General features: G+C 43.2%; 2 protein-coding genes across 6 annotated transcripts in view; one reads left to right on the plus strand and one right to left on the minus strand.

The window, feature by feature from the left end:
- Positions 1 to 581: 581 nt before the first annotated feature.
- RAD51AP1 (RAD51 associated protein 1) lies at positions 582 to 20,881 on the minus strand. 4 transcript variants are annotated; one of them, XM_039538798.1, is made up of 9 exons: positions 20,749 to 20,881; positions 14,447 to 14,496; positions 12,902 to 13,043; positions 10,943 to 11,052; positions 9,699 to 9,785; positions 8,091 to 8,243; positions 7,563 to 7,721; positions 3,234 to 3,389; positions 582 to 2,053 (listed from the first exon to the last, which is right to left on the minus strand). In XM_039538798.1, the coding sequence occupies exons 1-9, from the start codon at positions 20,766 to 20,768 to the stop codon at positions 1,926 to 1,928; spliced, it is 1,005 nt and encodes a 334-aa protein (XP_039394732.1). In that variant the 5' UTR covers positions 20,769 to 20,881; the 3' UTR covers positions 582 to 1,925. The 4 variants fall into 4 exon arrangements, with proteins under 4 accessions (XP_039394732.1, XP_039394719.1, XP_039394728.1 ...); XM_039538785.1 differs by lacking the exon at positions 20,749 to 20,881 and adding an exon at positions 19,840 to 20,096; XM_039538794.1 differs by lacking the exon at positions 20,749 to 20,881 and adding an exon at positions 18,896 to 19,038.
- Positions 20,870 to 27,699, plus strand: part of C1H12orf4 (chromosome 1 C12orf4 homolog) — a 33,197-nt gene continuing 26,367 nt past the window's right edge. The window contains exons 1-3 of one of the 2 annotated variants that reach the window (XM_039538754.1): positions 20,870 to 20,999; positions 22,727 to 22,921; positions 23,196 to 23,341. In XM_039538754.1, the coding sequence (XP_039394688.1) occupies positions 22,744 to 22,921; positions 23,196 to 23,341 (324 nt within the window). In that variant the 5' untranslated portion in view covers positions 20,870 to 20,999; positions 22,727 to 22,743. Of the gene's footprint in view, positions 21,000 to 21,175; positions 21,297 to 22,726; positions 22,922 to 23,195; positions 23,342 to 27,699 lie in introns of those variants that run through there. The other variant, XM_039538765.1, reaches the window with a different exon arrangement.

Here is a 27,699-nt window from a genome sequence, read left to right on the forward strand (position 1 = left end):
TCAGTCCCAGGACATTAGAGAGACAAAGTGAGTGAGGTAATATCTTTTATTGGACCAACTTCTTTTCGTGTGAGAGACAAGCTTTCGAGCTTATACAGAGCTCTTCTTCAGGACTTTGTAAGCTTGAAAGATTGTCACTCTTACCAACAGACGTTGGGCCAATAAAAGAGATTATCTCATCTTGTCTCTCTGTTAGGATTAGGGTCAGTGATCAGAGGTTTTTTTGTTCTGTTTTAAATAATTTTGATAGGGTTGTCAAACTATAGCAAACTGAGCCAAACTATACCATTATTTATGACAGAACTATACAAATATTTATGACAGAAATCAAATCATGGCATGTAGTGAACATCTGTTGTGAATGCATTTAGAGCTCAAATAAATTGCATAACTACTGACAGGAATTATGTGTCTTTCATTGACGTTCCAGCTTTTACTTAACATTGCCAGTGGGACGATTGAGGCACCCAGAGGTCAGGTGACTTGCCTAAAAAATTGAATCCATTACTTAGAACCAAGAATTCCTCTTAGTTATTCCCAGGAAACCATTAACCTCCTCAGTTTCTTAAATCCACAATAAATCTTTTAGTATCTTGTTTTATTTTTATAATCACATTTGTACTGCAAAAGTATAATTATATAAAAGGATTAATTACAGTTAAGTTATATTTTACTTCAAACAGCATCATACTTCACAAAATTATATTCAAATGTTATTCTGAACAATTGGGCTATTTATCCCTTTAATGCCTTTGCCCCATATCCCATACTGAAGGGAATTAAGAAGTTAAAAACTATAATCTATTTGCAAATGATTCACTGATTCATTACCCAATCCTTTTAATTGTTATGAGGTCAAATTCATCCCTTGTGTAAGTTGGCACAACTGACTTTTGTGGGAGTGCACCTGCTTAGACAAGAACTGCTTTTGGTCCATTGACTCATCATTTCTAACTTAAGGTCAGGTCCTGGTGGTTCAGTAACTACCATTCCAAAGCTATGAAAATCTATTTATTGTGCAATAAATCATCATAAACCCCTTGATTCTGCAAAAATTTAAACATGTGCTTAACTTCAATGGGTTTTGGATTTGTCTCATAACAAGTTCAACTGACTTTAAGGGACTAATCACATACATAAGGTAATGCTCACATATTTGCAGGACTAGGGCCAAAGTTTGTGAAATTTTCAGAATGCCTAAAGGCAGCTACTATTACAAACTAGCTGTTTACAAAATATATTTTATTTTTTTTATTTTTTAAAATACAGTTTTCTAAGCAAGACATTATACATTCTTAGCAATAAAATCCACACAAATACAACTATCAGTAAGTTTTAACAAAGATTTGAGAATCAACTTTTCTGGACTGAGAGGAACAATGATTTCACTTTACTAAAGGGATGCTTTAATTGGACTATGAACAGAATGAATACTAAAAATTTGGAATTCAAAACTGCAACTTTAAGGTTACATTAAGAATCCATTCTATATATTTAGAACCATAATTGATACACTGCTTTTTAGATTCTGTTTTTATGCAATTTAAAAATGTAATGCCTATTTTTTTTCCCCCAAAAGAGGCTAGACATCAGAAGGATACAATCTCAAATCCACAATCCCTTTCTTTGGGCCTGATCCATCAAGGTGCTGAGCAACCTGAGTTCTAGTTGATTAAGTAATATTATTCAGCAACTGAAGGTGCCCAGCACGTCACTGGTGGTACACTGCACCTTGAAGGATGAAGGCTCTTTATTAGGAACAGACAAGCAACATCAACAGCATTTCCTCCCTCTGAATGAACAGTTTAATGAATAGTTTTCTGCTCAATTGTTTTCAACCCTGTTTAAAAACAACAGAACCCTACCACACACCCAATTCTTTCCGAACAGTAGTCCTTCAAGTGAGAAACACTTTCATAGACCATTCAACTACTGGCAGCAGTTGGGTGCAGCGGTTTCACTCGTGCTAATCTGGACAGGCCAAGTCTGAGACCTTGAGTAGGTGATTTAACTGAAATTCCTCCCAGTGGGTTACTACTGCATCCTGAGGCAGCTGAAAGCATTTTAAAACAAAACAAATGTCACAAATTAACAGAAAAATTGTCGTCACTAACTTACAAAGAAGATATTACAGAAGAGCTAATTAAGTATCCTCTTACGGAAACTGAAGAGGGGCCTGAACAATATTGCAGGAAAGCACATAAAAATCAGGTACATTGCCAGTGGGAACATACTTGATAGCTACAGCAGAAAGATATAAAACCTGCAGGAGACACTTTTAAGGCTCCCTCTACACGTAACCTCAGAGTGACACCAACACATTTCACTCTGCTACCATAATACAGCATTTCTCAAAATATGGTCTGCTGTACACTTGCTGGTGCTCTTCAGAGCATTAGCAGGTCTCATGGTACTATATTCCTTCACCTTTTAAAATCAACTGCTTTTATAGATATCCTGTCTTTATTGCCATGAAGAGGCAGGGTATATGTAAAAAACAAGAGAGAACAAAGAGCCCATAGCCTAGCAGTTTACACTAGAGGCTGCTGCTACATAGAAGGAGAGAAACTATGGAGTCTCCCCCCACAGGGTCTGCTCTGCCTGAAACTGTGAGTTACCACTCAGAGCCACCAGCAGGGGCAGGACGTATGACTGGAGGATGAGCATGGAACTAGCCATTTAGCAGCATGTGTAGTAGAAAAGGAGGACCTGAGAGTATGAAGTCATGTGCAAGGAAAGAGGACCAAGCATAAAGGATCCACATGCAGAAGAACAAAACAGATGGGAAAGGTGAAAAAGCAAGAGGCAGTAGCAGTGTGATCTAAGTTTTCCAAAATAGACCAAACACTTATCATACTAAAGGCAGCTACAAATACACCAATACTTGCCCACTATTATTTCTGTAAGGAAGCAAATAGTGCAATGCAACAGGGATGCTGGACAACTCTTAAAAGAGGAAATGTCCACAAGACAATCCCTATATTGAGATTTGGGCCACGCTATTGGGAAAAGCTTTAGCACCCTTGTCCTTTCAAGAGAAAAGTTATTGAGGCAGCTGGGAAGTGGGCATGTTAATTTTGTGTGGGAAAAGTGACTGTAGGACACAGAGATGAGTGGAGTAGCTCATGTTTTGATGAGGAGGTACTCATTCAGAAATATAAATACTTTAGAGAACACCTTTTTAAACACATGTAAATAAGTATATTTGTCTGCAGCTACCATATTGCATATACCTGGTGGTATCCATTTGAGCTTCTTCTTGTCTGTTGAGGGACTTGATGCGTATAAAGGTTCTCCAATAGGTTCTGGAGAACTTGATGTCTCCTTCAATGTTAACTGAGATTTTGCTTGGATTACCCGTGGAGAAGAAACTACTGGAGTCACTTTGGCTGGAAAACAAAAAAAGCTTTAGAAAAATTGATCTTTAATAAAGAAATCACACTGCACAAAATTACTGTGCAAGTGAGGATCATTCAATTCAAAGAAATACAGGTGGATATGTCCTGAGAATCATGCCTTCCAATCAAAGCAGGTTCATTTACTTGAACAAATTATAGCCTCATATTTATTTCCTGGTTTGGAAGTAGGCACTTATCTCGTTACTGGCACACGATGTAATGTAGAACTGCATGAAAGGACAAGCTAACACAAATCTGCCATAAACTACAAGAAAAAACATTTCCACACCACAATTAAACTGGTTCTGTAATATATGATTTAGCTGAAACATTGTTTGAAACTAAATCACAATAGCAGGTCTGATGCATAGTTGTTTAACACATATGTAAGAAATAGTTTTTTAAAAGGTGGTTGTGCTGATACATATTGTGTTAAAGAGACACAGTGACCCTGTAACTCAAGTGTGGTAAATAAATATCTCTAACTATGCTATTAATAACACTGAAGATCATTAAGGCTTTGATTCCCTGTAAGCAATCCATGTGGGTTCAGGGATCCACCAAGCCAGATGTGCTCATACGATAAGGACCTAAATGTAAAATAATGTATAAAACCTAAATTAATCATGGTTATGTTCTGGGGTTCTTTTATTAAAGGGATACAGTCAGTTGAAAAAAAAATCATGCCTCTGTCTGTTCATTTTTATTTTACTCGTTACACCTAAAACTGATAATTACTCTAACTTAAAGATTAAATAATTATTTCTAGGGCTGTCGATTAATCGCAGTTAACTCATGTGATTAACAAAAAAAAAAGAATCGTGATTATTCGCCGTTTTAATCACACTGTTAAACAATAAGAACAGGAGTACTTGTGGCACCTTAGAGACTAACAAATTTATTTCAAGTATCAGAGAGGTAGCCGTGTTAGTCTGGATCTGTAAAAGCAGCAAAGAATCCTGTGGCACCTTATAGACTAACAGACGTTTTGCAGCATGAGCTTTCGTGGGTGAATACCCACTTCGTCGGATGCAAGTAGTGGAAATTTCCAGGGGCAGGTATATATATATGCAAGCAAGAAGCAAGCTAGAGATAACGAGGTTAGTTGATTGAACTAACCTCGTTATCTCTAGCTTGCTTCTTGCTTGCATATATATACCTGCCCCTGGAAATTTCCACTACTTGCATCCGACGAAGTGGGTATTCACCCACGAAAGCTCATGCTGCAAAACGTCTGTTAGTCTATAAGGTGCCACAGGATTCTTTGCTGCTTTTACAAATTTATTTCAGCATAAGCTTTTGTGAGCTACAGCTCACTTCCTCGGATGCATAGAATGGGACACACAGACAGGAGATGTTTATACATACAGAGAACATGAAAAGGTGGAAGTATGCATACCAACAGGAAGAGTCTAATCAATTGAGATGAGCTATCATCAGCAGGAGAAAAAACACTTTTGAAGTGATAATTAAGATGACCCATAGAAGGTGTGAGGAGAACTTAACATAGGGAAATAGATTCAATTAGTGTAATGACCCAACCATTCCCAGTCTCTGTTTAAGCCTGAGTTAATTGTATCTAATTTGCATATTAATTTGAGTTCAGCAGTCTCTCTTTGGAGTCTGTTTTTTAAGTTTTTTTGTTGCAAAAGTGCCACCTTCAAGTCTGTCACTGAGTGGTTAGAGAGGTTGAAGTGTTCTCCCACTGGTTTTTGAATGTTATGATTCCTGATGTCAGATTTGTGTCCATTTATTCTTTTGCGTAGAGACTGTCCGGTATGGCCAATGTACATTGCAGAGGAGCATTGCTGGCACATGATGGCATATATCAAGTACTCTTGTTCTTTTTGCAGATACAGACTAAAACGGCTGCTACTCTGAAACCTGTTAAACAATAGAATACCAACTGAAATGTGGATTTTTTTCTACATTTTCAAATATGTTGATTTCAATTACAACACAGAATACAAAGTGTACAGTGATCACTTTATATTATATTTATTACAAATATTTGCACAGTAAAAATGATAAATGAAATAGTATTTTTCAACTGATCTCATACAAGTACTGTAGTGCAATCTCTTTATTGTGAAAGTGCAACTTACAAATGTAGATTTATTTTTTTACATAACTGCACTCAAAATCAAAACAATGTCAAACTTTAGAGCCTACAAGTCCACTCGGTTCTACTCCTTGTTCAGCCAATTGCTAAGATGAATGAGTTTGTTTACATTTATGGGAGATAATGCTGCCTGCTTCTTATTTACAATGTCACCTGGAAGTGAGAACAGGCGTTCGCATGGCACTTTTGTAGCCGGCATTGCAAGGTATTTACATGCCACATATGCTAAACATTTGTATGCCCCTTCATGCTTTGGCCACCCACCACTCCGGAGGTCATGCTTCCATGCCGATGATGCTTGTTAAAAAAATGTGTTAATTAAATTTGTGACTGAACTCTTTGGGGGAGAATTGTATGTCTCCTGCTCTGTGTTTTACCAGCATACTGCCATATATTTCATGTTATGGCAGTCTCAGATGAGGACCCAGATCATGCTGTTCATTTTAAGAACACTTTCATTGCCGATCTGACAAAATGCAAAGAAGGTACTAATGTTTGATTTCTAAAGATAGCTACAGCACTCGACCCAAAGTTTAAGAATCTGAAGTGCCTTCCAAAATCTGAGAAGGATGAGGTGTGGAACATGCTTTCAGAAGTCTTAAAAGAGCAACACTCTGATGCAGAAACTAAAGAACCCAAACCACCAAAAAAGAAAATCAACCTTCTGCTGGTGGCATCTGACTCAGATGATGAACATGCATAGGTCTGCACTGCTTTAGATCGTTACTGAGCAGAACCCACTATCAGCATGGACACAAGTTCTCGGGAATGGTGGTTGAAGCATGAAGGGATATATGAATCTTTAGCACTTCTGGCACGTAAATATCTTGTGATGCCAACTACAATAGTTCAATGTGAACACCTGTTCTCACTTTCAGGTGAAACTGTAAACAAGAAGCGGGCAGCATTGTCTCCCACACATGTAAACAAACTTGTTTGTCTGAGCGATTGGCTGAATAAGAAGTAGGACTGAGTGGACCTGTAGGCTCTAAAGTTTGATATTGTTTTGTTTTTGAGTGCAGGTATTTTTTGTGCATAATACATTTGTAAGTTCAATTTTCTTGATAAAGAGATTGCACTACAGTACTTGTATTAAGTGAACTGAAAAATACTCTTATTTTTACAGTGCAAATGTTTATAATAAAAATAAATATAAAGTGAGCACTGTACACTTTGTATTCTATGTTGAAACTGAAATCAATACACTTGAAAAAGTGGAAAACATCCAAAAATATTTAAATAAATGGTATTCTATTATTAACAGCATGATTAATTGTGATTAATTTTTTTAATTGCTTGACAGCCCTAATTATTTCTCATTTTGTATGTTGTCCATTTGACAGCAGTTTGTGTACAGTTTCATTATTACCCCAGATAGTCAGTTTGTCAGTCAATTTCCCCTATTTCTGCAAGTATTTCACACAGTAGAGGATAGATTATTTTTTTTAAATAGGAAAAAATGATTGTAAAACCACAAAAATCAGCATGATTCAAGGACAGAGAGTACCCAAAACTTCTTTTCACTCACTTTTTGAAAATGACTCTGTTTTGAAATGCGAACAGGTCAGTGTGCACTCGGGAACTTTTAGTACATGGTAGCAGGGTTCAGAGGGACAGTTAGTATGCGGCACAATTGAATGTTGTAGATCGGGGTAGGCAACCTATGGCACGAGTGCCGAAGGCGGCACGCGAGCTGATTTTCAGTGGCATTCACACTGCCCGGGTCCTGGCCACCGGTCTGGGGGCTCTGCATTTTAATTTAATTTTAAATGAAGCTTCTTAAACATTTTAAAAACCTTATTTACTTTACATACAACAATAGTTTAGTTATATATTATAGACTTATAGAGAGAGACCTTCTAAAAACATTAAAAAGTATTAGTGGCACGTGAAACCTTAAATTAGAGTGAATAAATGAAGACTTGGCACACCACTTCTGAAAGGTTGCTGACCCCCTGTTGTAGATTCACACTCTGGCTGCATATTCACTAACTATTTCTCTAGACAAGCCTTGTATTTTTTGCTGATTACATCAAGCTTACTTGTAGCATTAATTCTGGATTTGGGGGGGTTCTTTTCTTTTTCTGTTTGGACCTTTAACTTAATTTCTTTCCTTTTATTTTTTTTAGTTTTCTTCTTTTTTGCAGCAAAGTCTTCATCATCTTCCTCACTGAAATCTGAACCACCCTCTGATTCCTCATCTAAAACAGAAGAAAAAAATATATGAGGTTTGACATCTCATTTCTAGGAGTGCAATTTATTGTTGCCACCTGGTTTTCTAAGCATATTCTGAACAAAAGGAAAACATGTTTGGAGTCCTAGGCTAAAATACATTGAAGATCAAATATGGATGAATAAGCTCAACTGATCATGTCAAAAACCTAGCCTTTAGCTTTAGTCTCTTGAAATACATTCAGGACACATAACTAACAACAAATTGTTGTATTTCAAAGAGGAACAAAGGTATAAGGCTGAAAACAGTACATTTCACTGAAAATATTTTTCTCTCAGAATAATTAGACATATTCAAAACATATCCAATAGGAAATATTTAATAGTAGAGAACTTACCAGACACACACTCTGGCTCATAGTTATGAGCATGGTCTCCCTCATTACTGTCATCTATCAGTAACTTCTGCTGTGACACAGCTTTAGATGCTGCTCTTCTTTGCCTATGACCATCTGTGGGGATGTCACTGTCAACTGTGACCTGATCGGGGCCTGCAGGATAAACATTGGTCTTATTAACACAAGTTAATAAAGGGACTGGTTGCATGCTTAATAGTAAGTAAGTACTAAGTGTTTTGCTGGACTGGAGCCTTAGTTTCCACTACTGATTCTGAGTACCGTATATACTCGATCATAAGCCAGAAATTTTTTATAACCCGTTCATAAGCCAACCCTATAATTCAGGGGTCAGCAAACTTTGGCTCCCGGGCCATCAGGGTAAGCCACTGGTGGGCCGAGATGGTTTGTTTACCTCGAGCATCCGCAGGCACGGAGGTAAACCTAAGTAAACAAAGTGTCCCGGTGCGCCAGCGGCCTACCCTGATGGGGCGGGACAGCAACTGGTAAGGAAATTTTTGGGGGGAGAGAAGCTGGGAGTCAGGGGAGTAACCCCTGTGACCACCCCCCACATGATCGCACCCCTAGCCCGGGACCCCCACACTCTCCCCATCCCATCTCTTCCCACCTTATCTGGGAAGGGCCAGAGGAGGATGTCTGACCTGGCTGGAGCTGCTCCGGCAGGGCAGCACGGCCACAGCCTGCTCCAGCGGGCCAGACCAGGCGGTGCGGCTGCAGCATGTTCCAGCAGGCTGGGCTGGGTGGCACGGATGCAGCGTGCTCTGGCAGCGTGGCCACAGGCTGCTCTGGGGAGCGGGGCTGAGCAGCCCAGCTGCAGCCTGCCAGCCCCGGACCTGCAGCTGCTTCGGAGGCTGGGGGGAGAGCAGCATGGCCAGAAAAGTGGAGAGACTCTGGCCGACCCGCCTCTTCTCTTCTGGCTCTGCTGCCTCTCCTTGCTCCCTCTGTTGTAGGAAGGAGCTGTGTCCCACCTCTCCCTCTCTATAGCCATTCATAAGCCGACCCCCTTCTCCGGTGCTTCCCATTTTTACTAAAAAAATTTGGCTTATGAACGAGTATATATATTTCTGGAGATCATCATCCAAGTGCACAGTATCTGAGCTTCTTCAAATGTCTGTAATTCTCATTTTATTTTATCTTTTTAAAAATTGCTCTGATAAGTCCTTTTTGCAGGTAAAAGTTGGCAACGCTATTCTGGAATAAAGGTGTTAAGAGTGAAAAGTCAGGGAATTGAGAGTACCGGTACTTAGATCTTCCAAGGAGATAAGCCGTACCTTAAAATATTTGTGTGTGCACATGCATGCATGTGGTTTGTTCAGTGTTCACTTCTTGATGATAAATTGATAGTTCAAAAAGATCATTTGGAACTCAATTCCTACCAATTTTAAGACAGGAGCCAAATTTAGATCCAAACAGATTGAATATACCTTTCAGACCAAAGCATATCTACACAACTTAAAATAAAAATCGTTTTTACTCTTTTTTCTCCAACAGTTTTTACCTTCACTTTCCTGAAAAGAAATGTTTCAGAAAAACTGCTTACACATAATATATATATATTTACATATAAAGACAGACGCAAAAATAACTTACCTAAGAGACCACTATCTGCACTGCAGTCGGAGAGGAGGGAACTGTTGTCTACATTTTCTAATTCAATAGCTGTACATTTTTTGATGCCTATATTTGAAAAAATGCATAAAATATGTTTGAAAATTAGCACTATAAAGACTCAGGATATCAAGAAATGAAAATAATTTAGCCAAAAACAAGTTAAACTCTAGCAGATTCCAGATAAAACTCTTTTTAGTAGATAATGTCGTCATTATTTTTCATCACAGAAAAGCTGCAATGTAATATATTAACTTTGACCAGAATTACAGTTGCCACACTGTGATGGGCTGAAATAATTTGTGATTTTCTCTCTTCTTTAAAATAAATTGAATTGCATTATATCCATGTTCACTATAAGGAAACAATGTGCAGATAGTATAGTACAGTGTTAAGAGGAAGAGATTAATATGGAGTATAAATGCAATTAAAACATTTTATCACACTTCTTTTTTTTTTTTAACTATGTTTTTCTCCTGCCACACATTTTGGAAACAGAGAAAATGCATTTAATGTTTAGTAATACTTCTCTGTAATTACAGATCTACATTCCAGTAAAAGCTGGGACAAAAAGAAGCCATTATTGTGGAAAATCCACAAATTTTGAGTATTGATACAGATTTTACTGTATACTCCAAAGACTAAATTTGCAATTGTAAAATTAAGTCTCTAATACATCTGCTTGCAAAGATCATCATCTTTTGTTAGGGATGGACAGTGTTCTCAGTAGTGTACATGCACCATTAAAACAGCTTCTGCCCCACATTCTTCCAAAGTCTAAATCTGCAGATTTTGAAGACTGCGAGACTTCATGGGCCCAATTCAACTCTCATTGAAGTTAATGGAAATTTTATCACTGACATCACTGGTGAGTTGCATCAGATCCTATGAGAGAAAGCTAATATTGTTCTTGGAAAGTTTAACCAACCCAAGAGCTTTATATTTAGGATAGTCAAAGACTGAAACTTAATCTATATAATAAACAAGTGATTCTGGTAGGTTTTTTCCAAAATTGCACAGCACTACTTAGCATTAGCACAATTTGGTACGATAAACCTCCTCCCATCAATGAATAAAAAGAAATGTTCAAGTCTTCTCAATTAATTTATTAAAAGAAAGGATACAATACCAGCACAGTTATAAAGCAACTACAAAGGATGCCAAATACAATCAAGGAATAGCTTAAAATGGAAAAAGTTGAAATGCATTTTAACTGTAAAGAGAACCTTGTTCTTGTGAATCTTGCACTTCAAGGATGTCTGCAGATGGTTCTTTCACTGATAAGGCCAACGCAACTTCTAAATCTCGCTGGTAAAGTTTGTCATCTAAGGCTATCCTGAAACAAGTAAAAAACATCATAGGAAAAATGTTTCCAGTAAATCTAGTGAATATTATTTTCACAAACTGAAGCAATGCAAAGCTACTTCTGAGTAGCTACTCATTAATATAATTATAAATCAGTACTTATGCAGGAAATAATAAAAAATGTTACAATACATAATCTGTAATTTACTGCATAACAAATGAGCAGAGGTTTGTGAAATTCACTTGATATAACAGAAGTACTTTGTACTTACCAATATAGAATGCTTTATGTCTTCAAAGTGATATACATACATTAATTATCAGTAACCGACTGAAAAAATATATTTCATTTGTAGAAAATATCCTACTGGTATGGAATGCTACATAAAATATTTTCTACCAAAAAGTTGTTTAAAATAAGTATAATTAAGTTTTATTTGACTTTTATTAAGATGTACTTCTGAATTTCTGTCAAATACGAGCTGAACTTTTGTTGAAGCCCACAGTTTGTTTGTTTGAACCTTTCACTGTACCGCACCTTTAAGCGGAGGGAGGAGCTTTCTGGAGAGAGGGAATAGCACTGGGGGATGGAGTGGGGTGAGGCTCAGAAGCTGCTGCAAAAAGGGGAGTGAGCCAGCGAGACAACTGGCTGATTCATCCCCAGGGGCTGGAAGGGCTGGGGAATTCAAAAGGGGCAAGCCCAGTGCAGAAAGCCCCTTTTCCCTGGACCAGATGGAGCAGCACCTGCCCTCCCTCCCCTGAGGTGGCAAAATACCAGTTTTGGTCAGAACCTGCTGTGGGCATCAGCTAGCCGCTCCTTTCTAGGAGGGCTGGGAAGGAATTTTTCCCTCACCACCCAATTGGCTTAGATGGAGTGGGGATTTTGTTTTGCCTTCCCTTCACAACCAGATTGGCCTAGGTGGAGTGGGTTTTTTTTTCCCACCTTCCCCCATAGCAGGGTCAGGGAGGGTTTTGTTATGGTGAGTAAGGAAAGGTGTTAGACTATTATGTCGCAACTTATTATGTAAATGTGGGGTGGATGTCGAGTGCAGGTACTCCATAGGGAAGGGATACAGGGACACACACTGTATGGTACAGAATGGTTTGGTAAAGGACTTAAAAAGGAGCTGTTGTTTAAAGGAGCAGAATGGGTGATGAGGGGTGTTTGGGGCTCCTATGACTGGTACGGCAGGGAGCAAACCCCCTTTTCTCATAGCCCAACTTAACCCTTGTTCAGAGTGGGTGGGGAGGGAGGATGGTAAAGTCCCAGCAACGGGTTGTCTAGGGGACCTGGATGGAAAAAGTGGGGGGCAGTTGGAAACCCCCCTGGTAGATATTGAATGAACATGAGCTACCTGCACTGTACACTTATCTGCCAGGTAGTCCCAAGCATCTAATAATGAAGTTGCGGCCTGATTAAAACCATGTCAAGTGTCTCCTGTTCACTTTTGTATACTAAGCCTAAAGACCATACAGTGTTTTCATGTACTATACTGATGGGTTCCCTAGAACTACCTAGATTAGGTTAGTCACAAATTTACATAATTTAGACCACAAACCTGCATTGGACCTATGTCGGCAGATCTCTGCACCAGTGTAGAGCCCTGTTGAAATCCACAGTGCTTCATGTAGGCAAAAGGGTCCACCTAGTCGATTGTGGTGCAGGCACTCTTGTCATTAGACATTAGATTATCCTTCACTCATTAGTAAGCAAAAGAATTTGATAATAAATCTTAGACTAATACGCTAAACCTTTATTTGTAGTTATTTAAACTATACTCTGGGAAAGTGTAAAACTTGAGGAAAATTAAGAAATTGAAGTGTTGTTGAGATGAAGCTTTTCTATTGCACACAACTAACTACACTTCATTACCTCTCACCTTTTACTGGGTGTTTTCTTCGGCACTGTAGTCACCTCTCTGTGTGGCCTTTTCTGCTTCTCCTTTTTCTCTCTATTTGTCTCTGTAGGTACTACTCTAGATTTTTTTTTTAAAGGTGCAGGTACACAGGCAAAGTCTTCATCTGTTTATGAAAACATGTGCAAGTTAGAAATAGTTTAGCCCATACAGTGCAAGTTTCTCCAACAACCACGAAAAAGTCTGTCTCCTCAGAAAATATATTTAATCACAAATATAAAATATTCTAAAACATTTATGTTCTTATGGCTCTCATCTGAAACTATTAAACCAATTTTCAGTCTCATAATCGGACAACAAATAGATGTAGCTGTAATGAGCTTTGAAATACTTTTGAACAAAAGGTACTAGCTAAACATAGATCATAATCATAGTGAGACCTGATCATACTCCCCCCTTTTGCAGCAGCTTCATGGTGGTGAAGTCCATAAATGGCTATTAGCCAGGATGGGTAAGGAATGGTGTCCCTAGCCTCTGTTTGTCAGAGGATGGAGATGGATGGCAGGAGAGAGATCACTTGATCATTGCCTGTTAGGTTTACTCCCTCTGGGGCACCTGGCATTGGCCACTGTCGGTAGACAGATACCGGGCTAGATGGACCTTTGGTCTGACCCGGTACGGCCGTTCTTATGTTCTTACTATTTCTAACAATTTTCAAGATGTAAATATTCAAGTTAATTAATTATTATCAATATGGGGATAAAGTTTCAATCTCAAATGTGTTCGCAGAGTTCACATTCACTTGAGATTTAAGTTCTTCTGGTAATTGAATACCATTCAATATACATCATTCTTACAGTCCTTGGTCTTTTGGAACCTTTTCCTTTTAATGATTCCCATTCTTAAAAGAGCTCTCTCCTTTCATTACACTGCCTCTTTACAAAGTATACTTCTTTAGTCCTCCAAGGCCCAAACTGGGAACAAAGACTGAAAATCAGGGATATCAGACTAAAAGCAGTCCAAGAATTTTAAAATTTTGTCTTTAGCACAATTTTTTTTGTATAACTACGATGCAAAAAAATTGCAATAAAAATAAGTGATAATATCAAGTTTGAATGGGATGGAGGTGAGAGGCATGAGACCTCTACACAGATGGTCCTAGATTCCTGCAGATCACTGTGATTTACAGAAAACTCTGTGGCCTGTTCCATGGAAGGACATGGAATAGACCACCATCCCTCTGGAAAAATGTCAGAGAAATCTCTGCGAGAAGAACCTAGCAGAGCTCTCCTGCCCCAAGCCTCCTCTTACAATTTTTTTTTTCTGCAAGAGGGGTTGAACCAACCCAATATTATGAACAGGTCAGCAGTGTAAATATCACTGCTATTGTGTAATATCCTTATAACATGGATTGTACTCTAACAGGGCCTGAATTTGATTCCACTGAAGCCAATAAGAGTCTTTTCACTGAATTCAACAGAAGGATAGGGCCCATATTCTACCAACATTTTAAACAAAGCTATTGCAGACCTTAACTCTTTTTGGTGTGGATAATAGTGGACCACTTACCATCATTTTCAAAGTCCCCAAACTGTGAATAATCAACAATTTTCTTATTCCTGTGACAAAACAACACACATTATTAGTCATTCAACACAATAACCATTGTTTGTTAATTTTAGTTTCTCAGCATTGCACTAATTCCCCTTTTCAAATCAGTCTCTATTCATATATATAGTCAGTCATTGCTATCATATAAATTGTAAGCTCAATTCAACATGCGTTAGTGTCCAGCTACTCAAGTGTTTTGGCAGTAAATGGCTTTTTGTTGCCAAGTTGATTTATTTCTTCTATGTACACAATTTCTCGTGATAATTATTTCCTTCTAAAAAAAAAAATCTTATAAATCACATTATTGTCTCGTACAGTCATTTGAGATGTGTTTTCCATGGTACTTTTAGATTTTGTTTCCTAGACTAAATTGTAAGATCATACTATAAATATTACTATATGTAAAGACTGCATCATCAAAACTTTCAACACATTAGTTAGGCCCTTGATACTGCAATGAGTTACATACCAGCCAACCCAAGCCCACATGGAGATCTCTTGACTTCAATAGGATTTCTGATCAGCACAGGGATCTGCCTGCCTGCACAGAGCTCATAGCAGGATTGGGGCCTAAGATCTGATCCACGGTATATTTATTCACTAGTGACTCAAACCTGCTGAGCACATTCAACTTCATTATAAGCGAGGACAAAGAAATAATAGGTATTTAGGAGAGCAATGTGAGAAATATAGACAAAAAACAACAGTACAAGATAATGCATCTGGAAAAAAAATCAGAAACACAGATATTCAATGAAAGGGAAACACTGATCCTACAATGACTTCTGCACAGGTACACGGATCTGCCCATGCAGAGCTCATTGTGAGATTATAGCTTAGAAGAAAAAGCCAGTGTCAAAAATGGGGTCTTTATGTTCATTTTCTCAACAGAGACTGAAAGCTGTTTGAGGACAGGTGCAGATGCTAGAGTGTTGCAAGTCTTATAAGTCCTTCCCCATCCAAGATAGGGAAATAAGTAACAGCAAACAAGTTTGGATACATGTATGATTATATGTAGTGTTGTTGTAGCTGTGTTATCAGATATCAGAGATAAGCTCATCTCTCTCAGTGACAGAAGTTGGTCCAATAAAAGATATTACCTCACTCACATCTTTTGCACATACATAAGCAGTTACTTGCAACCATATGGCACCTATCACCAAAGTGGGTAGAGAACTGTACATACCTTAGATGCATACTTGCCTAACATCAAGCTTTTAGGATGGCTTCTCAGGCCTGGTCTACACTACGCAGGTTGACGCAAGACAGGTTACATCAACCTAACTGTGGAAGAGTGTACACTTACATTTCACTCCCACAGATGTAACTGCCCCACTATGCCAAATTAAGCCTTTTGTACACTACACAGTTTTGACGACAAAAGTCAGCTTTCGTCAGCAAAACACTGCGGGTATACACACTGAAATGTTCTTCCCACCAATGTAACTCCCCTACTCTGACAAAATAAAACCACTTCGACGAGAGGCATAGAGCGTTTTGCGATGTAGTTAGAGCGACTCAATGTCAGCGTAGACACCGAACCTACTTATATTGTCCGAATTGGCCTCCAAGAGGTGTCCCACAATGCCCATCATGACTGCATTGGTCAACAGCTTTATCTCTGCTGCCCTGCAGGAACACAGGCATGTATCCTTCAACTGATTGAAGTCCTAGGAATTTTTGAGATTCCTCTTTCTCTTTGCTCAGCATGGACTGTTCATACAGCATCTTCCCAGCTGACCGTGCCGGCTTTCTGCAACAGAGGCGCTCCTGCCTGGAGTACACCAGAGCTGTTGGATCTGCTTGATCTGTTGAGAGAGGAGGCTGAGCAGTCACAGCTTCGCTTAAGTTGTAGGAACTTTGATATCTATGGACAGATTGCTCACGGCCTGCAGAAGGGACAAGCAGCAGTGCCATGCTAAGATCAAGGCGCTAAGGTGGGCATAGCAGAAGGCAAGGGAGGCAAACCATCGCTCTGGTGTAGCACCAAAGATAAGCCACTTCTACCAGGAGCTGGATGCCATCCTCAGCAGCGACCCTACCTCTATTGCCAAGAGCTCAGTGGATACTTTGGGGGGAAGGAGGCAGCAGCCAGCAGAGTTAACCCCAAGGACAAAGTGGTAGATGAGGAAGTGGTGTTGCGGGAGGATGTGGGACATGTGACAAAGTTGACTGGTGGCATTGCAAGTCAGGACCTATTTTTGACTCCAGAGGGGTTTAGCCAGTCCCAGCACTGGTGCCCAGGAAGCAGTAGATGCATGCTCTGGTAAACACACATTTTCCTTTGATACTGCACACTGATGTGAGATTGAGGTCTCATTTACTTTGTTATATGGTAGAAGGATAAGGGACAGAAATTACCAACAGAGTCTATGCAGCTAAGTAGTGGGGGCCTGGCAGAAAAGTTTGTTAATGTCCCAAGAATCCTCCATACAGATCTCTAGGAAGCTTTCATGTAGGTACTCTGCAATCCTCTGCCAACGATTCCTTGGCAGAGCTACCTTGTTTCTCCCCCGCTGTAGGAAACTTCGCCGCACCAACAGGCAATTATTTCTGCAGGGACCAAAGTGGCACATAGGCAAGCAGCATACGGACCCGACCTGAAGCCGCATGCATGCAGGAGATGCACCGTTGAATCCCGGATTACCTCCAGGAGTGAGGTAATCAGATTTGATTACCCCAGCCTGTGGAAAAGGGTGCCAATATTCAGAATAGTCTCTCTAGGCACATATAGTGACCCTCTTCGCAAACTACCCAGAATTTTTGTCCCTTCTTGCCCATTCCCTCTTTCTAACATCTTCCCCTCTCCCCCGCATCCACCTCTGTCGAACTCACCCTATTTGGGACTCTTGTCAAGCTGTGTGCGAGCCAAGGGACAGTAAGAAAGAGGTATATGCGACTTTTGTGATTCACAGCTGTCAGTGCACTCACAATACTGTCTCTGTTCTTTGTTTCCTTGGCTTCTGCAGATGTTCCCTTGAGGATCAACTCCTACACCCCGGCAGAGCACCTTCGTCAGATAAGGAAGCGAACCAGGAGGAGTAAGGAGAATATGTTTTGCAAGTGCTGCAGTCAAAACATACAGCAGATAGCAAAACAAGAGCATGGACGGAAAACTCAGGCTGGACAGCCTGGAAAGGAGACTGGGGCAGGAGCAGATGATAGATAGACATGAGTAGATGATAAAGTTACTAGAGAGTCAGAGAGAGATGCCCAAGTCCCTCATAGTGCTGCAGTCTGAGCACATCCATGCATGACTCCCCCTACAGCGAATACAGAATGCTGTCCTTGCCCTCCCGCAAACTCCACCAACACATTCCTCAGATGTTCCCATTCTGTCGCAGTACCCCTTGCACTCCACCCCTAGAGACTAGTTTCATGATGAAAACTTGAGTTACACACAGCTCTGAGAGCCTTAATGGAGAGACTGTTCCCCATTGCCATGTCCCCTGTGTGCAAAAAAAATATGTTTTATCCTTTAATTAAAGTATAGTCTTTGAAACAAAATGAGTCTGTGTCATGCACACAATAGTTTCTGTGAAAATTCAAATACACTGGCTATAAGTAGAGGAACATTTACTCACTACAATTTAAAGCTCAGGAAGAAAGCATTACAGGAGTCATTCAAGGAAGCAAGTAAACACTCCCTGGCCGAATGCATCACATAAAGACACATTACTGGGGCTCATTGTCAAAATGCTCCTTCAAAATGCTCCCTGATACGAATAGCCCCCTGCCCTCTAATTGACCTGGTATCTGGCTAATCAAAATCAGCAGCCAGCTGATCTATCTTAGCGCTCCATCCCTGGAGAAATATTTTCCCTTTGCTTCACAAATGTTCTGCAGAACACAGCAGGCTGCTATGACCATCGGAATATTGTCCTCATTGAGGTCTACTGTGCCAAAGGCACATTCAATGGTCATTTGTCCCTTGCTGAGCCTGTTGTTGAAAAGTTCCTTGCTGCTGTCTAGGTTCCCGGTGTAACCTAGACGGGGGCAAGAGGTAGGTGGGGTCTCCCAGGATCACTATGGGCATTTGCACATCCTCCATTGGTATCTTCTGGTTGGGAAAGAAATTACCAGCGTGCAGCTTTCTATACAGTCCAGTGATCCTAAAGATGAGTGCATCATGAACCTTCCCTGACCAACCCACATTAATGTCAGTGAAACAGCCCTGGTGTTCCAACCATCACCTACAAGACCCTGGAGAAGTAGCCCTTTCAGTTGATATACTCTGTTGCAAGATGGTCTGGGGCCAAACTTGGGATGTGCATGCCATCTATCACCCCACTGCAGTTAAGGAATCCCATTGCTGCAAAGCCATCAAGTATTTCCTGCACATTACCCAGAGTCACAGTCCTTCATCGCAGGAGGCGATTGATGGCCCTGCAGGCCCTGCACACTTACATCAACACAACCCTCAGGATGGACTTTCCAACTCCAAACTGATTTGCAACTGACTGCTGTGTGGAAGCAGGCAACTCCAGACTGCTACCAATCTCCACTCGCTTTTCCACCGTGAATGCAGCTCTCATTCTGGTGTCCTTGCACTACAGGGCAGGGGCAAACTCTGTACACAGTTCCAGGACAGTGGCTTTGCACATCCAAAAGTTCTGCAGCCACTGCTTGTCACCTCAGACATACATCACAATGCGATCTCATGACTCAGTGCTTGTTACCCGAGGTCAGTACCATCAGTCAATAGTGTGCAGTTACTCCATAACTGCCAGCAACAATCTTGAATTGTTTTTTTCCACTGCACACAGCAGGGCAGGCACCACAGATTCACCTTCTGTTTCCCAGCTCATGAAATACTGCAGGACCAGCTACTTTGGGTTCATAATGCTCATTACCAGACTGTTCAGCAGTTCAGAATGGTTTCAGGCAGAGATGGCAAGTGCAGTTTACAGGGACTATTAAAAAATGGTGCAAAATGAAGTTGAAAGCCCATTGAATGATCGGACAGAAAGAATGACATCATGGGATGATGAGCACAACCCCATGATTAATGCTAAAATTTTGTCACAGATATTTTTGGTAAAAGTCAGGGATAGGTCATGGGCAATAAACAAAAATTCACAGAAGCCTGTGGCCTGTCCCTGACTTTTACTAAAAATATCCCTTAACAAATAGGGGGGAGAGGATGGTCCAACACCCACAGCTGCTGGGCTCCGAGGTCTCCCCACCACCTAGGGCGGCTGGGAGCTTCAGAGGGAGAGGGGGCAGGGACAGGGACTGACAGCTTCAGCTCCAGCCCCAGCCCCGCTTCCCTAAGGCTCAAGTGGAAAAAGTCACGGAAGTCTCTGGAAGTTTCAGATTCCATGACCTCTGTCACCTAATCATAACCTTACCCATCATGCACTGTGATCCAATCCCAGACCTGCCAGTGGCAGAAAGTGGCAAATTGCACAGTGAGATAGCTACAATGCAACACTCTCTGTCCATGCAAAAGATCCGACTGTGAACATGATCTGACAACACAAAGAGCATTGTACGGACGTGCACAACTGATGTAATTAACGCGGCTTATGATCAGCAACATAACTGACATCAGCTTAACTCTGTAGTGTAACCATGGCCTTAGTAACACCATTTCCCGAAGTGGCGCAGAGTCACAGTCGATGTAACACCAGTGAAGACACTGCGTAGCTTACATCAACTGTTACTAGCTTTCAGGAGCCACCCCACAGTCCCCAGGCAGGAAGTACAATCCACCCAAGGCTCCTAGCGAGGCCCCGCACCGCGCAGACACACAACACACGCGATGTAGTAACAGCGGCGGGGCCAGGCTGACATCAGTGAGCTAGTCAGAGCGTCAGACTCTCAAACCCCCTCCCGCCACCAGCGGTGCCCCTGGTGCCCCCCGGCCACAGGCGCTGACAGTGACCAGGCCGCCACGAGCGGGCCAAGGGCTACGCTGCAGAGGGGGAGCCACCGGGCCGTTACCCCCGGGGGCCACCGGCCACGGCGCTGAACTGCCCCCTGCAGACCGAACCGCCCGCCACCAGGGGTGAGGGAGAATCAGGCTGCGGCCTGGCTCGGGCTGGCCTGACCGCAGCCGCCGGCTCCGCACCGCCGCCGGGCCGGGGCTCTGCAGGGGGCGGGGGCTTGTCACAAGCGACACCCCCCCCCCACCAGCAGCTGGAGGCCGCGGGGCTGCTCCCGCGCTGCCCCGCCCCCTCCCAGCCGCGTAACGGTCCGCGCCGCCGGGACAGCGCCTCTGGGCCGCGTGCGCTCGGGGCAGGGGGGAGGGGACCCACCTCCTGACCGGCCGCTCCATCGCGTGGGGGCGGCGCTGGTTCCCCTACCGCCGGGCGGGCTGCTCCTCTCCCCGCGCGCGCTCGAGCCGGCCCGGCACATTCGTCACCGGCACAAAAAAGGAGGCGGGGCCCGAGCGGGGAGGAGAAGGCGAATCTGCGGCGCCGGATCCGAAGGAACCGCTGGGAGCAGCATCGCCGCCCCACTGGCCAATAGCCGGGACCAGCTGCTCCCCCCGCCCGCTGGGGCTCAGGTGAGGGCGGGGCTGCCCCTCCCCCCGTCACTAGGGGCCAGGCTCGCGACCCCCTCTCCCCTTCGCGGTGACTGGCGCGATTGGCTTAGGCCTCGGGCGGGGTGAGAGGGCGGGACCGTTGGGTGTTTCTGCGCCTGAGCGCGCGGATGTTCTGTCCGGAGCCGCGGCTGCGTCATCCCCGAACGAACCCCGGTGCCGCGCGATCCGCTCCCCAGCGTGGGCAGCGCTAAGGCGCGTGTCGGGCTGGCCAGTGTGGACAGACGCCCTGGCTGTCATTCAGCCTTCCTAGCGCCGCAGGTCGGGAAAGGGTCGTTATGCTCATTTAGCCTGATTTAACCCAGGCCACAGGGGACGGTGTGTCAGAGGGGGGTAAAATCTCAGACCTCATTAACTCTTTCCTTCCTTTGTGCAATGGCGCAATGGAGCTTTTCTCCACCCCATCTTCCCCCACCCTCAGGAATCCCAGGGGGCAGCTTCCCACTGATAGTAGGATGGTGTCCTGCAGGTGACAACCCTCTTTTAATGCAGCCAAAGACGTTCTAGCTGCATCAGGTCCCCTCTGCTCACATAAGCACAGGGGACATGGCCCTCCCCCATTCTTGTTTCATTAATGTATGTGGTTGTAAAAAGTGAAAGAATTATTGGCTACTTTTTGCACTGCACTAAGTTTGGATATGACAATAAACTAGCCAGTTTCACTTTCTGTTCTCTTGGACTAGTACAATGCTGTAAGGTTTGAGTTGCAAACCTTGCAAGGGACTGTTAAATACAAACAAACTTCTAATTTGTCAAGTATCAGAGGGGTAGCCCTGTTAGTCTGGAGCTGTAAAAAGTGACGAAGAGTCCTGTGGCAATCTATAGACTGACAGACGTATTGGAGCATAAGCTTTCGTGGGTGAATACTCACTTCGTATTCTAATTTGTGGTGTTTTTTAATTCATGAAAACATATTCATGTTAGGTTTTGTAACTTAGGTCTTGTTAAAATTGTTCTATTACATTTGTATAAACCCTTCAAAACAATTTTTATTCTAAAATGTACACTTAACCCAAAATATTCCCTCCCTGTTTTAATATATCTGCATTAAGAGGAAGTGAAATCCTAATTAACATATATGGTCTCTTTGGGTCTGAACATACAAATGCATGCTATTGGACACAGCATTTGACCTCAGCAAGGCTACTGATGGTAATTTGCACTATGCCAATAGCATGTTTGAATTTGGGGGTCTAAGCCACATTTTTCAGAAATGGGTGCTAAATCCATATTTAGTCACTAAAATCAGTGGAAGCTTCCAGGTGCTCAGCACTTCTGAAAATCAAGCAACTTATTTAAGTACCTAAATGTGATTTTAGCAGTCTTCAGGGCAAGTGTACACTATGGCGCTACATCGGCTGTAGCGCATCCAGTGAAGACACACTATACCGACGGGAGAGCACTCTCCAGTTGTCATAATTACTCCACCTTGGCGAGAAGCAAAAGCTGCGTCGCTCAGCAGGGGACTTTTTCACACTCCTGAGCAATGCAAGTTATATCAGCTTAAGCTATAGTGTAGACCTGCCCTAAATGTAGGCACCCATTTTTTTTTAAATGTTGGCTATTATGTGCTCTTCCTTGAATATTTTAATTATTGCCAAATCACGTTTTGTGTTTCTTTTTGTTAACAGTTGAAATATGTGACTATATATATATAAAAGATACAATATGCTGTTTTGCTTATTATGCAGAAAATCAACAAAAGAAGATGAAGGCCAATAAAGGAAAAACCTGCACTAGAGAGAGAGAGTTTTTGTATAAATTCAATGCTGGAAATCAGCGCTTAGTGCTTACAGTGCCTCTCAAATTTCCTGGGCAAGAGAATGCCAGTCACTTGCATGGTCGTCTAATGCTCCTGCACAATTTACCATGCTTCATAGAAAATGGTGAGAATTCGGTTTGTAAATGATCAGTATCATATGTATTAATGTGCTGTGACAGACTAAGCAAAATGATATTATTTCTAAGAGTTTTTAAAGGAATTTTTAATAATATTTAGCTGTTTTTATGGTTTGACTGCATATTAATATATGAGGAAGGAGTGTGGTCAAGTAAACTTAGCAGTTTTAAGTACATGTTCATACAGTTTGAATAATTAAAATAAAAGGAAATTTCTAAGTAAACTCTGGTTGATGATGCATTCTTTTCTTATTACAATAGACTTAAAGCAATCTCTTAGTCAATTCATTGAAGGAGAATCCATAAAAGATTATGATAAAGAAGCAGAGGCGGCCCTGGAAGCTGTGAAATCAGGAGAAGTGGACATGCACCAGCTGGCAAATGCTTGGGCTAAAGCTTATACAGAGGTGAGACTGAGGGTATGTCTACACTACGAAATTAGGTCGAATTTATAGAAGTCGAGTTTTTAGAAATCGATTTTATACTGTCGATTGTGTGGGTCCCCACTTAAGACCATTAAAACCATTAACTCGATGGAGTGCGTCCACAGTACTGAGGCTAGCGTCGACTTCCAGAGCATTGCACTGTGGGTAGCTATCCCACAGTTCCCGCCGCCCATTGGAATTCTGGGTTGAGCTCCCAATGCCTGATGGGGAAAAAACATTGCCGCTGGTGGTTCTGGGTAAATGTCATCAGCCCCCTTTTCCCCCCGTGAAAGCAATGGTAATAAATGGTTTCTCGCCTTTTTTTCCTGGGTTACCCGTGCAGACGACATACCACGGCAAGCATGGAGCCCACTCAACTCGCTGTTATCATATGTCTCCTGAGTGCTGCCAGACGTGGTACTGCATTGCTACACAGCAGCAGCTCATTGCCTTTTGGCAGCAGACGGTGCATTACGATTGGTAGCCATCATCATCATCTCCTGGTTGCTCTTTTAGCTGACCTCGGTGAGGTTGGCCGGGGGCACCTGGACATAAATGGGAGACAACGATGGCCAGCAGTCGTACTGCACTGTCTTCTGGCAAGCAGCCAGGAGACCACGATGGCTAGCAATTGTACTGCATCATCTGCTGCCAACCTAAGATGTGTAAGAGAGATGGAATGGATCAAAACAATAAAGAGACCAAATGAATACAAAACAAATCTGTATTCATTTGCTCCCTCCGTCCCTCTCTCCCTCCCTCCATGAATAGTGGGGGGAGGGATAGCTCAGTGGTTTGAGCATTGGCCTGCTAAACCCAGGGTTTTGAGTTCAATCCTTGAGGGGGCCATTTTGTGTGACATCCCTGTAAGCCATGTCATCAGTCACCCCTCCCTCCATCAGAGCAACAGCAGACAATCGTTTTGCACCTTTTTTCAGCACAGATGCCGTAGCACGGCAAGCATGGAGTCCAGTCAGATCACTGCTGCAATTATGAGCACTGTAAACACCACGCGTGTTATCCTGCAGTATATGCAGAACCAGAACCTGCAAAAGCAAAACCAAGCAAGGAGGCGACGGCAGCGCGGGGATGAGTGATGAGGACATGGACACAGACTTCTCGCAAAGTATGGGCCCTGGCAATGTGGACATCATGCTGTTAATGGGGCAGGTTTATGCCGTGGAATGCTGATTCTGGGCCCGGGAAACAAGCACAGACTGGTGGGACCGCATAGTGTTACATGTCTGGGATGATTCCCAGTGGCTGCGAAACTTTTGCATGCGTAAGGGCACTTTCATGGAACTTTGTGACTTGCTTTCCCCTGCCCTGAAGCGCAAGAATACCAAGATGAGAGCAGTCCTCACAGTTGAGAAGCGAGTGGCGATAGCCCTGCGGAAGCTTGCAATGCCAGACAACTACCAGTCAGTCGGGCATCAATTTGGAGTGGGCAAATCTACTGTGGGGGCTGCTGTGATCCAAGTAGCCAATACAATCAAAGAGCTGCTGCTATCGAGGGAAATGACTCTGGGAAACGTGCAGGTCATAGCGGATGGCTTTGCTGCAATGGGATTCCCTAACTGTGGTGGGGCGATAGATGGAATCCATATCCCTATCTTGGCACTGGAGCACCAAGCCAGCGAGTACATAAACTGAAAGGGGTACTTTTCAGTGCACTGGTGGATCACAAGGGACGTTTCACCAACATCAACGTGGGATGGCCGGAAAAGGTACACGATGCTCGCATCTTCAGGAACTCTGATCTGTTTCAAAAGCTTCAGGAAGGGACTTTCTTCCCAGACCAGAAAGTAACAGTTGGGGATGTTGAAATGCCGATAGTTATCCTTGGGGACCCAGCCTACCCCTTAATGCCATGGCTCATGAAGCCGTACACAGGCAGCCTGGACAGTAGTCAGGAGCTGTTCAACTATAGGCTGAGCAAGTGCTGAATGGTGGTAGAATGTGCATTTGGAGGTTTAAAAGCTCGCTGGTGCAGTTTACTGACTCGGACAGACCTCAGCGAAACCAATATTCCCATTGTTATTACTGCTTGCTGTGCGCTCCACGATATCTGTGAGAGTAAGGGGGAGACGTTTATGGCAGGTGGGAGGTTGAGGCAAATCGACTGGCCGCTGATTACTTGCAGCCAGACACCAGAGCGGTTAACAGTACAGGAGGGCGTGGTGTGCATCAGAGAAGCTTTGAAAACCAGTTTCATGACTGGTCAGTCTATGGTGTGAAAGTTCTGTTTGTTTCTCCTTGATGACCCCCCCACCACCCTTGGTTCACTCTACTTCCCTGTAAGCTAACCACCCTCCCCTCCCCCCGATCACCGCTTGCAGAGGCAATAAAGTCATTGTTGCTTAACATTCATGCATTCTTTCTTTATTAATTCATCACACAAATAGGGAGATAACTGCCAAGGAGGGGCGGGAGAGGAGGGAAGCACCAGGTGCGGTGGGGGAGGACAGAAGGACAAGGCCACACTGCACTTTAAAACTTATTGAATGCCAGCTTTCTGTTGCTTGGGCAGTCCTCTGGGGTGGAGTGGTTGGCTGCCTGGAGGACCCCCCCACCGCGTTCTTGGGCATCTGGGTGAGGAGGCTATGGAACTTGGGGAGGAGGGCGGTTGTTTACACAGGGGCTGTAGCGGTGCTCTGTGCTCATGCTGCCTTTCCTGAACCTCACCCATACGCCGGAGCATATCAGTTTGTTACTCCAGTAGCCTCAGCATTGCCTCTTGCTTTCTGTCACCAAGCTGACACCACCTATCATCTTCAGCCCGCCACGTATCTTCAGCTCACCACCTGTCCTCGCGTTCATATTGTGCTTTCCTGGACTCTGACATTGTCTGCCTCCATGCATTCTGCTGGGCTCTTTCAGTATGGGAGGACTGCATGAGCTCAGAGAACATTTCATCGCGAGTGCATTTTTTCCCCCCTTCTAATCTTTGCTAGCCCTGGGAAGGAGAAGATAGTGTGAGCATTGAAACATTTGCAGCTGGTGGAGGGAAAAAAAAGGGAGAACAATGGGTAGACTCTTTCACAGTAAACCTTGCTGTTAACATTACATAGCACATGTGCTTTCGGTACAAGGTCACATTTTGCCTCTTATTGAGGGTATGCCGGTTTGGTGTGAGAGATCTTTCACGCAGGGCCGGGCAACAGAATTTGGCTTGCAGGCAGCCATGGTAAGACACAGTCTTTTGGCTTCTTTAACCTTCATAACATGTGGGAATGGTTTCAAACAGCAGCACCCTCATTTCCCATACCAAGCAGCTGTTGGGTTGGCCATTTAAAATAGGTTGGCCATTTAAAAGGAGGAGGGGCTGCAGTTTTCGGGTTAACATGCAGCACAAACCCAACTAACCCCCCCCTCCACACACATACCCAATTCTCTGGGATGATCGCTTCATCCCTCCCCGCACCGTGTGGCTAACAGTGGGGAACATTTCTGTTCAGCCACAGGCAAACAGCCCAGCAGGAACGGGCACCTCTGAATGTTCCCTTAATAAAATCACCCTATTTCAACCAGGTGTCCAGGAATGATATCACTCTCCTGAGGATAACACAGAGATAAAGAACGGATGCTGTTTGAATGCCAGCAAGCACCAGGACCATATGCTGCCATGCCTTCTTATGCAATGATTCCAGACTACGTGTTAGTGGCCTGGTGTGGTAAAGTGTCCTACCATGGAGGATGGAATAAGGCTGCCCTCCCCAGAAACCTTTTGCAAAGGCTTTGGGAATACATCCAGGAGAGCTTTTATGGAGATGTCCCTGGAGGATTTCCGCTCCATCCCCAGACACGTTAACAGACTTTTCCAATAGCTGTACTGGCCGCGAATGCTTGCTTTTAAATCATGTATAATATTTACAAAGGTACACTCATCAGAGATCCCTTCGCCTGGCGGGTCCGAGAGGCAGCCTTGGGTGGGTTCGGGGGGTACTGACTCTAGGTCCAGGGTGAGAAACAGTTCCTGGCTGTCAGGGAAAATGGTTTCTCCACTTCCTTGCTGTGAGCCATCTTCAACCTCCTCCTCCTCATCTTCCTTGTCCCCAAAACCCGCATCCCTGTTGCGTGCCACTCCATTGACGGAGTCAAAGCACTGGGGTGGGGTAGTGGTGGCTGCACCACCTAGAATGGCGTGCACCTCATCATGGAAGTGGCATGTCTGGGGCTGTGACCCGGAGTGGCCATTTGTCTCTCTGGTGTTTTTTGGTAGGCTTGCCTCAGCTCCTTAAGTTTCATGCGGCACTGCTGTGGGTCCCTGTTATAGCCTCTGTCCTTCATGCCCTTTGAGATCTTTTCAAATGTTTGGACATTTCATCTTTTGGAATGGA

Source organism: Mauremys reevesii, linkage group 1, assembly GCF_016161935.1.
Source record: "Mauremys reevesii isolate NIE-2019 linkage group 1, ASM1616193v1, whole genome shotgun sequence".
NCBI lineage: Eukaryota > Metazoa > Chordata > Testudines > Geoemydidae > Mauremys > Mauremys reevesii.